The 15,977-nt window shown below is 44.2% G+C and overlaps 1 protein-coding gene across 1 annotated transcript in view; it reads right to left on the bottom strand.

Annotated features, from left to right (window-relative positions):
* Nucleotides 1-15,909, bottom strand: part of B3GAT2 (beta-1,3-glucuronyltransferase 2) — a 19,730-nt gene extending 3,821 nt beyond the window's left edge. The window contains exons 1-2 of the mRNA XM_014936879.1: nt 15,071-15,909; nt 4,083-4,227 (exon numbers count right to left, since the gene is read on the bottom strand). Of these exons, the coding sequence (XP_014792365.1) occupies nt 4,083-4,227; nt 15,071-15,616 (691 nt within the window). The 5' untranslated portion in view covers nt 15,617-15,909. The remainder of the gene's footprint in view (nt 1-4,082; nt 4,228-15,070) is intronic.
* Nucleotides 15,910-15,977: the final 68 nt, after the last annotated feature.

The following is a 15,977-nucleotide window of genomic DNA, read 5'->3' as shown; positions in this document are numbered from 1 at the left end:
GGGGGGGTGTGGTGTGTGTTTGAATTTGGTGTCTGCCATAGCCACTCACTTAAAACCTTTTATTTCTGACATCCAGCAGTGGCTTTTCAAAGACTACACGCATTATAATCATTATACGTAAAGTATACCATGTTTTTCAGTGCCATCCAAAACTGACTGTTTCAGCTGAGTTTTCTCCACATTATATTGTCATAGTAATTGCAGTATTTTTTTTCCTATTTTTAATAACTTCAGTATTTTCCAATGCTTTCAAAATAAAGCTTGGATGATTCTAAATCAAATGTGAAAATAGTTTTATTAAACATTTTGAAAAATTAAACTTTTAGCCTTTTCTAAAGGTTAGACCAGGTGATCTTTCCAGGTCACTTCCAACCTGGACTGTTCTATAATTCTGTCATTAATAGACTAGTGTAAGAAAGATGACATGTACTAAAGACCTCATACTATGGCAAAATTAAAATAAATAAATAAATAAAAAGATTGCTTAGGCCCTAGCAGAGTGAGACCTGTGAGACCTGGACAGGCTGGAGAGCTGGGCAGAGAGGAACCTGATGAACTTCAACAGGGGCAAGTGTAGGGTGCTGCACCTGGGGAGGAATAACCCCCTGCACCAGGACAGGTTGGGGGTGACCTGCTGGAGAGCAGCTCTGAGGAGAAAGACCTGGGAGTCCCGGATGCCCATGAGCCAGCAATGTGCCCCTGTGGCCAAGAAGGCCAAGGGCACCCTGGGGGGCATCAAGAAGAATGTGACCAGCAGGTCGAGGGAGCAGAATCACAATCTAACCTCTTGTCATGGGTGGTCAAAAACCGGCGCTGGGAACAAGCCAACAGTAAATCATTAGCAGCATCATTTAAAATAGAACACTTTAAATCAGGTCTATAATAAACAACATAATGACAATCTCGGGATCAATGTCGCTTTTTGCTTACAACACCCACTTCTCTCTTGCTTTTCTATCCAAGGTCAAACTCGAGAACTGACCTGCAGTTAAAACTGAGGCGGAGCTTACACCACAAGTAATTCAGGTGGTGTGTTGGTTGCCAGAGAAGCAGCAACAGAGGAAACAGCTACTTTGCTTCCTGAATGCAGTGTAGCATTAGAGAATAGCAGCGTCAACCACAAGCCTCTCAAAGGAATAAGCCATGTTTACTGAACTAATCTAATGTGGCTGCACGTGTGAGTAGATTTCAAAGAACCTAGGGAAGTTGGCTAGCTAGGGTCTTTGAGCTGATCCCAATGAAATCACCAGGACCTGTCTCCACTTGCAGTAGATTTGAATTTGGCCCTGTATTTTGAATTCCAGAATAAGAAGCTTCTGTGCTTAAAAGCAAGGATGTGCTTGCTCTGAACAGTCACAAATTAAATCAGTGGTCCCAAACCTTTTAAGCAGTCATTCTTTTTGCACCCAGCCTCACAATCAGATTTTTGCAAAAATCACTGTGAAAAGATAGTTCTATAAACCAAAGAGAGACCCCTTACCAGTGCCTTGAGAATACACTAATCATAAGCCACTGTAGACAGCTAAGCAGTTTAATATAAGCACTTTTTTTTCCCCACAGTAACATTTTCAAAAGAGATCCTTGATCTTCCTTATGTGCTGTATATGGTATAACCTGAGTTCCTGAGTTGTTTATATATTTGTTGCCAGCAGAAGGAGGAATGGCAGCAAGGTACTACAACATGGACTTTGGTTTTTTAGCAAGTCCCTAAGGGTATATTGGGGGTCAGGCAATTGACAAGGGTGGAAAATGGAGTGTTAAGATGCATCCTGTAGGCTGCACCTATTCAGATGCCTATGCAGTTCAGGATTTACAGGTTCTGTTCTGTTTGTGCCCTTCCAATGTATTCCTGAGGGGAATGAAGATGCAAACTTAACATAGATTTTTAGCAGCCTACCCAGCATCTATTTCCCTCCTTGCTGAAATTAAAAATGTAATTTAATCAGTTATTTTTTGAAGACTAATAATAAAGTTTTCTTACAGAATAGTAACTCCTTGTTTGTAGATCTGCAATAACTTCTATATTCTCAACCCTTGTATCTTTGTCTCTATAACCGTCCCTTCGGTAAGAGCACATGCAGATAATGTTCCTAATGGAGCTGTTTTTTCCCTCATGTCAGTGCTTCGGCTGGCAGCTGCAAAGTGTAAACACCACCTTAAGAACTTTCCATATATCTCATCATGTCTGGGTTAGACTCCCTTGGCCAATGTTGTGTAATGGCTTTTTGCCTGCTACTAACGAATTATGCTATCATCTTTATAATGCCCATAAGTAACCACTTCCATAGCACAGTATCAATATGTATCTATAAATCTACAGGCAGAAACCCCTAAAATGCACAGCTGCAGTCCTCAATAGGCGGAACAAGTTTAGGGATTGACGTATCTTGTTCTCCTGAGGAAATGCCTCTACCTAGGCACTCGTATTTTCATGCCAGGTGATGCTATTAACGTGAAATACTTCTACAGCGCAGACGAATTCACCTATTGATGTTTCTGTCTTTGAGGTATTAACAACTATTAGTTTTCCTTTCTCCCTTTTAACCAATTGCACTCTAAAATCTGTATATATTTTTCATCAAACATTTCAATCCATGTAAAAATATTCTGGTCCATAAACTGGAGAGACACGGGACCACTTGGTGGATCAGGAAGTGGCTAAACGGCTGCACTCAAAGGGTTGCAGTCAATGGCTCTATGTCCAAGTGGAAGCCAGTGATGAGTGGTGTTCCTCAGGGGTCATGGACCTGTTGGAGCAGGTCCAGTGGAGGTCCACAAAGCTGATCAGAGGGCTGGAGCACCTCTGCTATGAAGACAGGCTGAGAGAGTCGGGATTGTTCAGCCTGGAGAAGAAAAGACTCCAGGGAGATCTTATAGTGGCCTTCCAATACTTAAAGGGGGCTATAGGAGAGCTGGGGAGGAACTCTTGATCAGGGAGTGTAGGGTAGGACAAGGGGTAACAGTTTTAAACTGAAAGAGGGGAGATTTAGATTAGATATTAGGAAGAAATTCTTTGCTGTGAGGGTGGTGAGAGCCTGGCCCAGGTTGCCCAGAGAAGCTGTGGCTGCCCCATCCCTGCAGGGGTTCAAGGCCAGGCTGGATGGGGCTTGGGGCAACCTGGTCTGGTGGGAGGTGTCCCTGCCCAGGGCAGGGGGGTTGGAATTCAATGATCTTTAAAGTCCCTTCCAACCCAAACCATTCTATGATTCTATGGTCCTGCTGAGATGAGAAAACACTGTTTTTTTCCCCTCTCCCAAAACATAAGAGTATCAGAAAAAAGAAAACGGCTGTCTATTTCTACCCCATTCTTGCCCTTGTATGCCTACTTTTCGCTCTTCATCTGCTTCCTGGATACAGGATATGCTAAAGTACAACTGTCATATCCTTTACTGGGAAACCAGTCAGACTTCTGCAGAGGAGTGATTCATGTGGTAGTTATGAATATATACAAAAGATTGTCTAAGCATGGACTGACAGCAAGACAGAGCTATGCCGTGTGCTAACTTCACAGCAGAAGATTGATTACATCCATTTTTTGAAGCTTTTCTGCTTTCATCTACTAGGCTATAGCTGTCAGTGATTTTTTCCCTAAGCCCGGTGTTTCAAACTATATCCATCTACAGTTATCACCATCATTCCAAATAACCAATAAAAAATGAACAATTTCATGATAAAGTAGCATTTTACAACATAAGGTCTAAGAAGTGCCTGCGTTTATACTGCCTGGTGTAGACTGATGACACAGTGAAAGGCAAGGACTCCTTGCAAAAATTAACTGAACTAATTAATTTACAACTAACTCATTTCAGACAAACTATACAACATAAAAGACAAGTTGCCGCATAAAATTAAAACCAAGCGAAACTAAGTTCAGATATCACCAACAAGCAACTTAATTAGGTGATATGTGCAAGCCAGGACTTCCAGGATATTTAGTGCTGAATGGCTGCGTAGAGCAGAAGCCCTTCAGAAGTTTAAAAAGCTGTTTATACTGAGACACCTGTTTCTGTCCCACTCATAAAAAAATATGTAAGAACAGTTATTCTGAAAAACATTCCCATATTACAAAATGCAGTGCTTACCTGCCATGTCAATAGCAAAGGGTCTGTCAGCTCTCCAGCCAGTGTACCAGCCAACAACCTTGCCGTTCTCCACCACTGGGCGCTCGTACCGTCGTCCTCCCACCAGCCCCACAGGCCACACCGATACTTTGCGGGTTGTGCGCATCTGCAAGAGGCAGGCACAGGGTGACTGCACATATGTTCTTCTGGTAGGCTTTTTTTGTAAGTGTTGGTGGAAAGCCTACACATTAATCATCAAGATTAGGTATTTAAAAGCAATTCGAGCTTACGGATTTCAGCCCAAGAGAGTAAGCATTAGAAGGCTGCATGTGCCTACTCATTTTCTGTGAACCCTCCAGCCCTCTAGCCTGCAGACACCTCAATTCTACTGAAAATATCCTATTCACATTATCTTTTAACACAGAAATTTTAAAAGCTGTGAAGAAACAGTATTGGTATTCTTGTTTGTTTGCATTTTCAAAGGTGTACTGAATATTTTTTACCTACAAGACTGTGGCAATCTTGCCGTAGGCTTATTTCTATAGACTGCTTACATATTGTACAAGCCCAGTGAGAGAGAATATTATAATAATGATTAACAAATATACACTACATTAAAACAAGTACAATTGAGACTGGTAACAAATACACTGATACAGGAAATTCTGACACACAACTCTCCCCCTACCTGCAACCTACCAGATTTGTACAACAGATGCAGTTCAGATCTATTAAAGGCTCACAGAAAAATATTAAGCTTGGGTTAAGCCTTTTTAACTTCTACATTTTCTCTCAAAAAGCTCTACTAAGTTTCCAAGAAGGGAGAGAAAGCAGGTTGGGCAGGATGCTTCTGCTAGTTTGCTATCAGTAACAGGAGCTTTTCCCAATGGTGTAAATGTAATTAAAACATAATTCTGGAAATGCGATCCTCATCTAATTTAGAGAAATCCGCAGATACTAAAAAATGAGTCAGTCTTTAGCAAATAGCACACATGACTGGGATTCAGTGAATTCAGTTCACTGGTTAGTAGACCATTTTCTTCAGTAAACAGGAGATAAAGTGACACAAACCTGATGTGCTGCTCCCCGTGTAAAACCACTGACAGTCTGGTGGGAGAACTTGAGAAGATGAGTGCACGGACACAGCAACTTGCACAATTTAACCACACAGACTCTATAGCCACCGTTTGAACTGCTGTGCTTAAACATGGTCCAATTTAAGCAGGTATTAAACTATTTGAGTGTAACACGGGCTTAATCTGACCGATTCTTAAAACAATCTCTTTTCTTCTAGTGCAGTTGAGGCCTATTCCTTAGGGAAAAGTTATCCTTTTTCTCCTTCCAAGCGCTCCTTTTAGCAAAAACAAACACATTTTTACGTATTTGTAAGTGCAGTCCCCCATCAATAGATGTTGAGGTAAAAGACAGCCTTGGTTAAATATTAAACATTTCCCTCTCTTTCTGCCAAGGTGAAAGATTTATCATGCATATCATCTAGACTCCCAGGAGATGCACCAGAAAAAAAACAACAACAAAAAAAAAGATGTCATATCACTCTGGTTCACATTTCTAAGCTAGAAACATTAGCAGAATCTTAGGAGAACTTTCACACAGGGAAGGCATAAAAGAGATATTTAAAAATCCACATATATGTATGTACGTCCACACAGAAGACAGGCATGCACCTTCTCTCCTTTCAATTCTTTGTGTATCTTTAAATTTATTTAGCAAAATTTGCACGCTTCCACCCTAATAACTATTGCAGCAAGTCAGACTATCTCACTCGGTAGCAGCAGTCCATTCTGGATAAGAACAGGGTATGTATACAATTGGCAATAAAGGGAATTGTCGTGATAAGGATTCTATCCTAACCATTGACTGTTTAATTTCCAGTGAGAGACTGCCATGAATCTCTCTACAGGCTACTGCTAAACATGTTCGACTGTATCTGTTCTCCTGCTTAAGATTATTTTTCCAGTCTCTCACACTCCTTCATTCAGGAAATTCAGAATTAGCAATTAACTATTTGGATATGGAAATCAGTCAAACCTCCTCATGAAAATCTTTTAGATCTGGTTTTAATGATACATCCATTTTCACAAATTTTTCTAACAGTGTATTTATATTAACATCCAAACATCAGACATGAACCAAGGGCATCATCCCGTTGCGCCTGTCTGCACAGCCAAGTTTCCCAGGGCATGCTCAAGCCACATACACCCAACAGCAGCATACACCCTGCACCAGCGCTCACGGCAGGACAAACACAGACACTCACTAACTTTGTGTTGCCTTTAGTACCTTCTGGAGGGTACAGATACCTGAACAAATTACAAGTGCACCAATTTACAGCATTTTAGTTACCCTGTCCCAACCGCCTGTACCCATGGTAAACGTAAAATGCGGCGAGATAAGGGCGGGCACGCTCCAACTACAGAAGGTAGGTAATTGGTGGGAGATGAGGAAAGTAATCCCATGCCCTGCCTTTGCCGCACAGGGTACACCTGGGCAGCTGTAATGCAAAATAAACCTGGCCACACAAGGCTTCTGAATTGGGTCAAGAGCAGCCACAGCATTTATGCTAGCATGACCAGATGGATCTACCTTTGTATTTTCCTTTACATGGTGTGTAGGAAAATCTTGTCAATGAAAAGTATCTCACTGACCTCATGAAACCAGCATGAAATGACCCAAGAAGCTTTAACTATTACAGTTTTAGGACCATCTTGGTGTTTATGAGTTAAGTCAGTAAGGCCACCACACACCAGAAGGAAGTAACCCTTTAAAGAGCTCTTTATTTTGTCTTTGGGCTGCTTTCTTTATTCTCATGGGTTACATTTTTGGAGAATCAAATAAGCAGGTGTCAAAAATACAGCAATCCCCTTAAGAACAAACTGAAAGAGCACATCTAGACTGGTATTTATGCTAATTCTGCAATACCTTACAGATTTGGGATATGCTATGCAGATGAAAGTAGGAACATTTCTTTCAATCTTCTGAGAGTAGCATTACTGTATTTAACATACTGATGCGTTAAGGCTGTATTTATGTATGATAGGGAGAAAGCTATTATTTGGATTAAAAAGCCAACTTGCATCTGGAATTTGATGCTGCTAGTCATTGGGACAGAAAAAGGCGATTCAAAATCATGTTAATTCTAAATAGCTTTAGTGCTGTGGGTTAAACAACTGTCAAAACTGTATAAGTTCCAAACAGCTTCCTCAATTACTCTCCTACCTTCATTTTAATGTGCGGTAGCACATGCTATCTTAATACTCAGCATTTTAAGTCCTAGTAGCTTACATGAATGGTATTCATCTTACTTACACTTAACTCTCTCTAAGTTAGGCATCTGGTCTATCCCACTTAGACTTCTATGGTTAATGAACAGAGAAAGGAACCTGCTGGTGTGGTTCAGTCTGCCTGGCTCAGACAGCTGTCTGAAAGCAGGATGAATCTCCCTCTGGAAATGCTTTTCTCCTTTATTTACTTTTTGATTATTTGAAGGGGGTCTTGGGCATAGGAGGAGGGCAACGTACTGCAAGGAGGAAGATGAGAAAAGATACTAGTACAACCCAAACGAAGAGAGGGAACACAACTGGGAAGGAATGAGCAAGGAAATGACAGGAGGGAGGAGGAGTAACAACTGACCAAAGAAATCCCAGTGAGATGATGGGCATATGACAGTAAATACAATAGCAATAGAGGATCCACTAAAGATTAATAGGTGAAAATGCAGAAAATGTAGCCAGGCAATAAAAAGACAGTGATAAAAGCATTGCCAAAAATAGCATCTCATTAGTCAATCAAGAAAAGCTGCTTAATGGGATGCGCTGGACTGATGGACAGGGAAGATACTAAGCCAGTAACAAAACATAAAAGCCCAAGGGGAATAAAAGCAAATGACAGACAGAAGGAAACATGGTCTTATCTCCTACAGTGAAAAGGCTTCCAGGCTGGAACAGCCATTCTTGTGTTTTTGCAGCATGTTGTTGATGCATTTCTATTTGAGATTCAAAGCTCTCAGCAAACGCAAACCTGGCTGCCACACACAGTAAGCTTTTCTTCTCCCTCTGCTCTCTCTCGCTTCAACCCCTGTGTAACTTTTGGTCTGTACTGGTCAGGCTACAGGTCAAGGCTTTCCCCTCTCCCCATCCCAGCAAGGCTCAAGCGGATTTCTATGCTAAATCCCAGTTTACTATTACCAAAGATGGGATCTAGAGCTCCTTCACTCCAACTCTACACAGGGGAATATGTCCCAGGGTAAAGCATGAGCACAGCCAGGATCTCCGTCCATTCTCAGACAGGCAGCCCGCAATACTCACAGGTCATTTAAAGCCAAATTCTGCTTCAGCAAACCTTACAGGACTGCACTAGAAGTCAGGGGGACAGCTCAGCTGCAATGATGCTATGCCCGTTTATTTAGGCATTAAATAGGTCTTCTGCCCCTACTTATTACTTCAAAGGAGTAACAGAAAGTCTGTGCCAGTGTTTTTTGTGGTTTGGGATCTGTGACACTTAGGGGATAGTAACTTCAAAAAGCGGATTTGTTGTCAGTAAACTTGACTCTTAAGGGTGTGTTTCCATGGGAAAACTTGTAGAAAGAGTTTACAAAATAAAACAAAATAAAAAATCATTGATCTAGCATCCTCTGCAACCTCTTCAAGTGAAACGATTTAGTGCTTCATCATTCTCACCATTAGAAAGCTTTTTCCCAAACATCTCCCTTAAATCTCCTCTTGCTGATCTGCACCCAATCTACACTGCAGAGGGAAGGTAGATTTAATTCCCCCTTCTCTCAAACAATATTTTAAATATCAGATACAATGATTAATGCTTCTAAATTATACCAGCATCCTTGGGTACAAATGCCAATATTGCTTCCCTACAGGAGAAAACTGTACTAAATTTAACTAAAGCAGTTGTGAGACAATTTTTCTGGATTGGGAAGTCTTCCAAAACATTTTATATTCATGTTTCCTTTTGGCCCCTGTACTTATTAATTCCTTCTCTCATCTTACTTGTTGTTATTCTATGAGGCTGTGTTCACTGTACCTCTGAAGAGCTGCTGATCATTTGTAATTAATTTTGTAGTAAAAGTATCATTTTCACAGGTAAAAAGAAAAAGACTGCTGCCAAAGTGCTGAAACAGTCAGTGCCAGGTACTTTGTAACCCAGAGTCCCTCACGGGATAAATCTGTTTCATATAGCCTTTTTTTAAATCACTGTTTCCTCTCATTTTTAAGCTATTTAATTGTTTCTCTACCATTCTTGTCTAATCCAACCTCTTTAGCATAGGTATTACATGTCTACATTGCAAGAGGAATGTCAGTGCGCATTTAAAATGTCATGTATTCTTAAATCATTTATACACTAGAAAGGTATTTAATGCACTGCTAATTCATATTTAGATATTTTTTTATGATGAAGAAAATAACTAATGACAGCCAGCTAATATTTAATTCTGTCTAGACTACTGAATGTCATTTTTAAGACTATAGCAAAAATTTTATTTTGCCAGCCAGCTCCAAGAGATACAACAAAAGATCTCCATGTTTTCAAAGATTAAGAGATTAACTTATAGTACTTTTACATCTTTTGCATAAATATATCCCTTAAAAATATACAGAGTTAGCTTAATACAGCATATGAAGATTAGGGCAGTTATGTAAAAGTTATCCAAGGACCACTAACCCTTCCCTAGTCAAAGTTGGAATAAATAGTAAATATTTACTTCTTCTGTAATGTCTTGAGTTGCTCTCAAAATATTTTTAGGAAGACAATCATGGCAAAAATGAAGCCTGTGTGACATGCAATGCCTGCAAATATTTCTGGTCTATTCTTAATAACAAAGATGGTTTTTTTCAGGCTAGAAACTGCTAAGAGCCATTAGAATACCTGCTACCTTCATTATATACCTTTTGGGAGAGCAAAGGGCAGGGACATAAGTATATGTTTTCAGTCTGCATCGCCCACACAACTTGCCCTCTGCTATACAGTGCCATTCTGAAAATTACTGGAGTTGGACAGCCCTAACCTTCAATAGCCAGGGCACTCTTGTGCGGGCAAGAGCTATAGCAAATTGAATTCTCGTCCTCAACTCAGTGGGCAACAGGGCTAGCTCCTAAGCTATTAAATAAAGGATTGGGTGCTGGTTTTTTTCCACTTAGAAATGAGAATTAATGCTGTGATTTACTTTGAACTCCATGCTGCAAGGCTGTATTCAGATCACACATTATAGCGTGGGTTCTTCTGAGCAGACCCAGCCTGCAAATCCTCGACACGCTCGGACAAGACAGTGGTGTATGCCGTACTTGCATGCTCTAGGCACCTAGCAAATCTTGCTATGAACAGTTAGACACCAATAAGTAAAGGGCTAGGGAGGGAGATCATAGTTTTAGATGCAAATAGACATTTTAATTTCACATACATCTCAATTTAGGTGTCCGAATAAAATACAAAGGTGACAGATATAACCTAGACAGGAATCTCTAATAATCAGTGCATTTCCGAACGCAGGAAGCTCACTTTCTCATACATGACAAAGACCTTTATTCCTGTTGTTCATACTCATTAAGCAACTCACCCCTTGCCCTCAAAGATTTCAGGGGAGTCTGCACAATCAACAGCAGAGTGGACATCCAGCACATATACATCCTGCATACATATCCATACATGGACCAAGGCAGCCGTGTCCTTTGGCCAAGTACTCAAAATATGGATAGAGCAGAGAAAATGACCGAGACACAAAAACACGTGAAGGATGTGAAGAGTTAAGGGAAGTGGAATTTTGCTATGTCTCTCTTTGGTTTCTAGTGCTTATCTTGTTTTTAAAATCTCTCTATGGAAGTGGAATGCCAGCTTTATCTTAAGTTTTCTTTCTGGAAGTCTAAAAATGTAAAACTGACAGTTGCTAAGCATCGGTCACAATATTACAATAACTTGCATTCAGGAATAAGATGAAGCACAAAAGCAACAGAAACTAACAATCACTCCAAAAAGAACAGCCTACAGTGAAAAATAGAAGTTATGATTATTCATGCAGAAACATCTGTAAAGCATATCAAATATAGTAGTTGGGATTTCAGGCCTTGTAGTGGCTTTGTTATGAATGCAGGCTGACGTTCAATTGATAAAAGGTATTTTCAGAAAACAGACTGTTGTTTTTGATGGAAAGATACAGATGAATACCTCCAGGTGAACAGATCATATCTGAGCAGAAAAAATATAAATTCTTTTCCCAAAATAAGAAGTGACAAAATATGATATGCCAGAACTACCAGCATTAAAGTAAAAGCACAATTTTTCGTCTGACCACCATTATACTCTCAAGCAGAAAGAGCTGGGAATAACTTAAAGGCCACACCTCCACTCCTGGAAATATTTCTTCACCATTAGTGCAGCCCTGGTTTGTACTTTACAGAATTTTACTATCAATCACTGAAGCAATTGGTCCTTTCCCTGAAGCCCTTCCAAGGAAGGTGAGCCTTTCCTAACAAAACACTCAGCTGAGCCAACGCTGAATACACTGCAGCAGCAGAAAGACAAACCAGGCTCTCCAACTTATTCTAGAAACAGCAACTAAACCTGCTCAGACCCTGCCCGGTTTGACTTTGAGGAAGTAGTTTTGCCAATCACAGACTAAGCTATACACATAATATGTCTTAGGAGAAAAGACAATTATAAACAGCACCAGAAGGTTCCAGCTTTACTACAGGTGATGACATTTTCCAGTGAAACACTACTGTAAGCTGGAGGGGTTTTTATACCTCATTTCCATGAAACACATTTTGCCCAGGTCTATTGGGCCCAGCTCACTCCATATCAAATATAAGGGATTTGTCCCTGTAAGTTCCAGACAGAAGTATTTTGGACAAAGATTAGAATTTCCTCATCAAGAGCTCTCAGAGGTATCCCATGGCATTTCATGTCAAAGCATGCTCCTTTTTGATCATGCCCTTACAGCTTATACACCTCCACTCACAGTAAAGCCTTTGTGGATTTTGCTTTGTCAAAAAGGCTCCACCTTCTGTAAGGGCACTAGGGAAACACACAGCAAAGGAGGCAACAATCCTTCACTGACGTGCCATTCCCTGGTACACCTCCTGCTCTGTAATTTTTTTTGACCTCTGAGCAAAACACATCCCTAATGCCTCTCTTATGTTGGCTTTATGGTCCTAACTAGCATTGGCTCCCACCCCCCCAAGGTCTCACCGCTGTTACTGAAACCAACTCTGACTCAAAAGAAAGCTGTTACAAAGAGGACAGACCGACTATTTTACAAGCCAGCAAACGTAGATAACAGCTTGTAGACAGATGCTAGCAAACATTGCTGCCAGCAGACTGGGACCCACATGTCCCAGGCCCATGTCAGTGACATGCTGAAGGTCACCCAGCCAGCACAGGATGGTGGTAGGACTAGAATTCAGAGCTCCTGTCTTGTCCCTCTACATTTACACCACTTTCCCCAGTGAGCAGAGTTTATCCAACCTCCTTTGGGATCATGCGACTGCAGGTCCGGAGAATTGTTCCCAGCAGGGTAACAAACTGAAAAAAACCCTCCCTCTCAGGTATCGTTACTGCTACTTTCACAACAGGAATTATTACCAGATTTCATCTGCATACAACACATTCTGAAGCCATTCCCTTCATGCTTGGAGAAGATGAGCACAGTTTGACCTCATAAATCAATCAATTCCTGAAGGAGAGATTGAGATTTACTACAGAGCTGTCAAGCCAGAACCTGTAAAGACAGAAGTGGGTTTTTTTTAGGAAAAAAAATACCAAAAGCCTCAAGCAGTGCCTTGGCTGAAAACAAGACTACTGGCTCTCTCCGAACACAACCTCCCATTTGTCACAAAGGCACATCCCATTGGTAAAGCCTGCCAAGGGACTTCCTCTAACTTTGTCAGATCGACAAGGCATTCCCTGTGCTACTACCACCAGCGTCCCAGAGACCTTACATACAGCTCGTTAGTGACCTCAGAAAACAATCATGGGAAGGAACTTACAGTGGAGTCGAACTCCTTCTCCACTCCTGTAACAGAGCTTTACAACCACCACATTTCACAGGGAAAACTCCTTCATGCATGTGTGTTTGCCAGCAAACACGGGGCTCAGAATAAACACCCTTTCCCCAGCAGCTGAACCCTGGTCAAAAAGAAGCCTCAGCATGCCCAAGGTGACCATTCTTGTGAGAAAAAGTAAACACAGATTGCCTGTCATGCTTCCAATTTTCAAGGTTAACCTTTCAGGGAGTTTTATACTCTTGCCTTCCTGCATTGCCTAGCTGATTAGAGAGGTAATTTGTACCTTTTTGTTTCACCATTCACAGCAATTAGAATAATAATACAGGAATTGATAAAGAATAAGCCTGACAGCCCCCTTTCAGTAGCTATGGGTGACTCAAGTGATACACCTGCCAATACATTTCCTTTCATTTGTCCCTAACACTACTACTCAAAAATAAAAAACCAAAAAGAAAAAGAAAAAAATGTAGACATTTGTCTCCAAATATCTTTTGTCCCACATTACTCATTGTGGTGAAGTGTGTTTTCTGTATCAATTTACAGGCTCCCTAAGATTGAACCAGATTAGTTTTATAACCCCTGCAGAGGTGGACACATCAAAGATCGGTAGATGGAATTACTCTGCATTATAATGCACTAAGCATAGCCAGGAGATTTTAAGAAAAATCAATTACAATAAAGGTTTAGCCTCCAGGTAAAGGTCTTCAGCTTAGCAGCTCCAATGCTGAACGCCAGACGGGCAAAGGAAGTAGGGCATCCCTGCTGAACGGGGACCCTGCACCTGCCAGGGCACTGGAAATGGAAAAGGATGCATTACGAAACTGAGCACAAACAAACATAAGCATTTCTAAAATTACTTGCTCTAGGGAACTTCACGTGTTTCACATTTCTGTGTGCCGTGTTCATTTTAACCTACGGACGGGAAAGCACTCGGGGAAGCGCAGTGCTCCCGAAGCACAGGGTGTGGGCACACACCACCCAACACCGCACTGTCCACCAGCAAAAGTCCCACACCGCAATTTGTCCTGTATGCTTCCTATCTGCTGCCAGTCTACTTTTCTGTTTCCCTCCCTCGTTTTCCTGCCAAAGTTACTTTTCCATCTGTCACGGAAGATGTACACGACCTTTCTTCTGCTGTTTTATGTCCACTTATTAAATACCCCTCCTTCCTGCCATGAGGAACCCAGACAGAAAGCAGGATAACCTCTCTCTCCCCGAGCGCTTGCCAATTCCCACCAAAAAAAGAAGAGCTTTACCAAGGGGCTGTAACAAAGACAAAAACAGGTCTCTTCACAAAAGAGGTTCCTGAAAGGGCGTTTAGTCACTACACAAACGACTCGCTGCTTTTAAGAGCTTCAAACACATTGAGCAACTCGACGAGAAGGAGCCGGCCCTAGCTTAATTTATTGGAGCAAAGAAAAAGCTGTGAAGGGTGGCGACTCCTGGTGCGGGTCTGCTCTACGGGGAGAGGAACGCAGCCTGAGAAAAAATAAAATCAAAGACGGCGCGCTTCTCACCCCAGTTTTAACACAAACACGGTCTCCCTTGCATTTCCCTAAACTTGCCTCGCTCGGCAGGAAAACGAGAAAACACCAGTAAAAATGTGGGGCGGGGAAGGGGTTGGGGAGGGGGCGGGGAAGGCAGGGACAAGAAACTTAAAAGGAAGAGCCGGGTGGCCTCACACCGGCGGCGCCGGGCAGCCCGGGCGAGGGACTCGTCGTGCCCGGGTGTTGGGTGAGGGGCACCGAGGACACCGCCGAGCGGCGGCGGGGCGCGGGCTCCTCAACCGGGACGGGCGGCGGAGAGGAAAGGAAGGGAGAGGAGCGGAGCGGCGGCCGCCTGAGGGCGGGCGAGGAGGGGCGGCAAAGGCCGCGTGCCTGAGGGGAGGCGAAGCGGGCGCCTGAGGCGAAACGAGGAGCGGCCGGACACAGCGGGCGGCCGAGGGGAGGCCGCGGCGCGAACCCCCCGGCCCGCACGCACCTCCTGGAAGAGCTCCAGACTGTAGGTGTTGTCGTCGTCGGCGAAGAAGAGCACCCCGGCCTGGGGCGGGGGCAGGTGCTGGTGCCGCTGTCGCAGCCATGCCAGGCCGGCGTTGCGCTGCTCGGTGGCGCGGGGCAGCCCGGGCCGCTTGTAGCGGCGGGGCGTGGGGACGTGGAGGTGAGTGCAGGGCAGGCCGGCCCCCGCCACGAAGCGGCTCACCAGCTCGCTGCGCGCCGCCGCGTCCTCCACCAGGATCCAGTGCAGCCGCGCCACCTGCCGGAAGGTGTTGGCCAGGCGGGTGAGCTCGGCCTTCTGCACCGGGCGGCTGTAGGTGGGCGTGATGGCATAGATGGTGGGCAGCGCCGCCTCCGGCGCCTGCGGGGGGGAAGCCCTTCCCGCCGCCGGCCGGGCCCCCCCGCTACCGCCGCCGCCGCGGGGGGCCAGGGCGGGCGGCGGCGGCCGGCTGCTGTCGATGTCCAGCACGATGATGACGATGAGCACCCAGGGCAGCAGCAGGAGGAAGCGGCCGAAGAGCAGAGACTTCATCCTGCCCTTCCGCCGCGCCGCCCCTCAGCGCCGCCCCATGGACGAGCGCTGCCGCGGCGCTCAGCGCATGGCGGCGGGGCTGCCCCTTCGCCGGGGAGGGCGGCGCTCCCGACCGGGGAGTCGCGGTGGCCCCGCGGAGCCCCGCGCCGCAGCCCGGCGGGACAGGGCAGGTGCCCGGCCCCGCTCCCGCCGCGCCTCTATTCGGCGAGCGGCCGCCCTTCCTCTTCCTCCTCCCTCAGCATCGCCGGGGCTCGGCGGGAGGCTCGGGGGAGACGCTCCTTCTCCTCCGCTTCCCCGGGCGGCTCTGGCGGGGGCGGGGAGAGACGGGAGGGAGGGTCCCCGCGGGCGGTGGGGTGGCTCC

The sequence above is a fragment of the Calidris pugnax genome, unplaced genomic scaffold (genome assembly GCF_001431845.1).
Source record: "Calidris pugnax isolate Ruff unplaced genomic scaffold, ASM143184v1 scaffold12, whole genome shotgun sequence".
NCBI lineage: Eukaryota > Metazoa > Chordata > Aves > Charadriiformes > Scolopacidae > Calidris > Calidris pugnax.
This window is presented reverse-complemented; position numbering and strand designations above follow the sequence as displayed.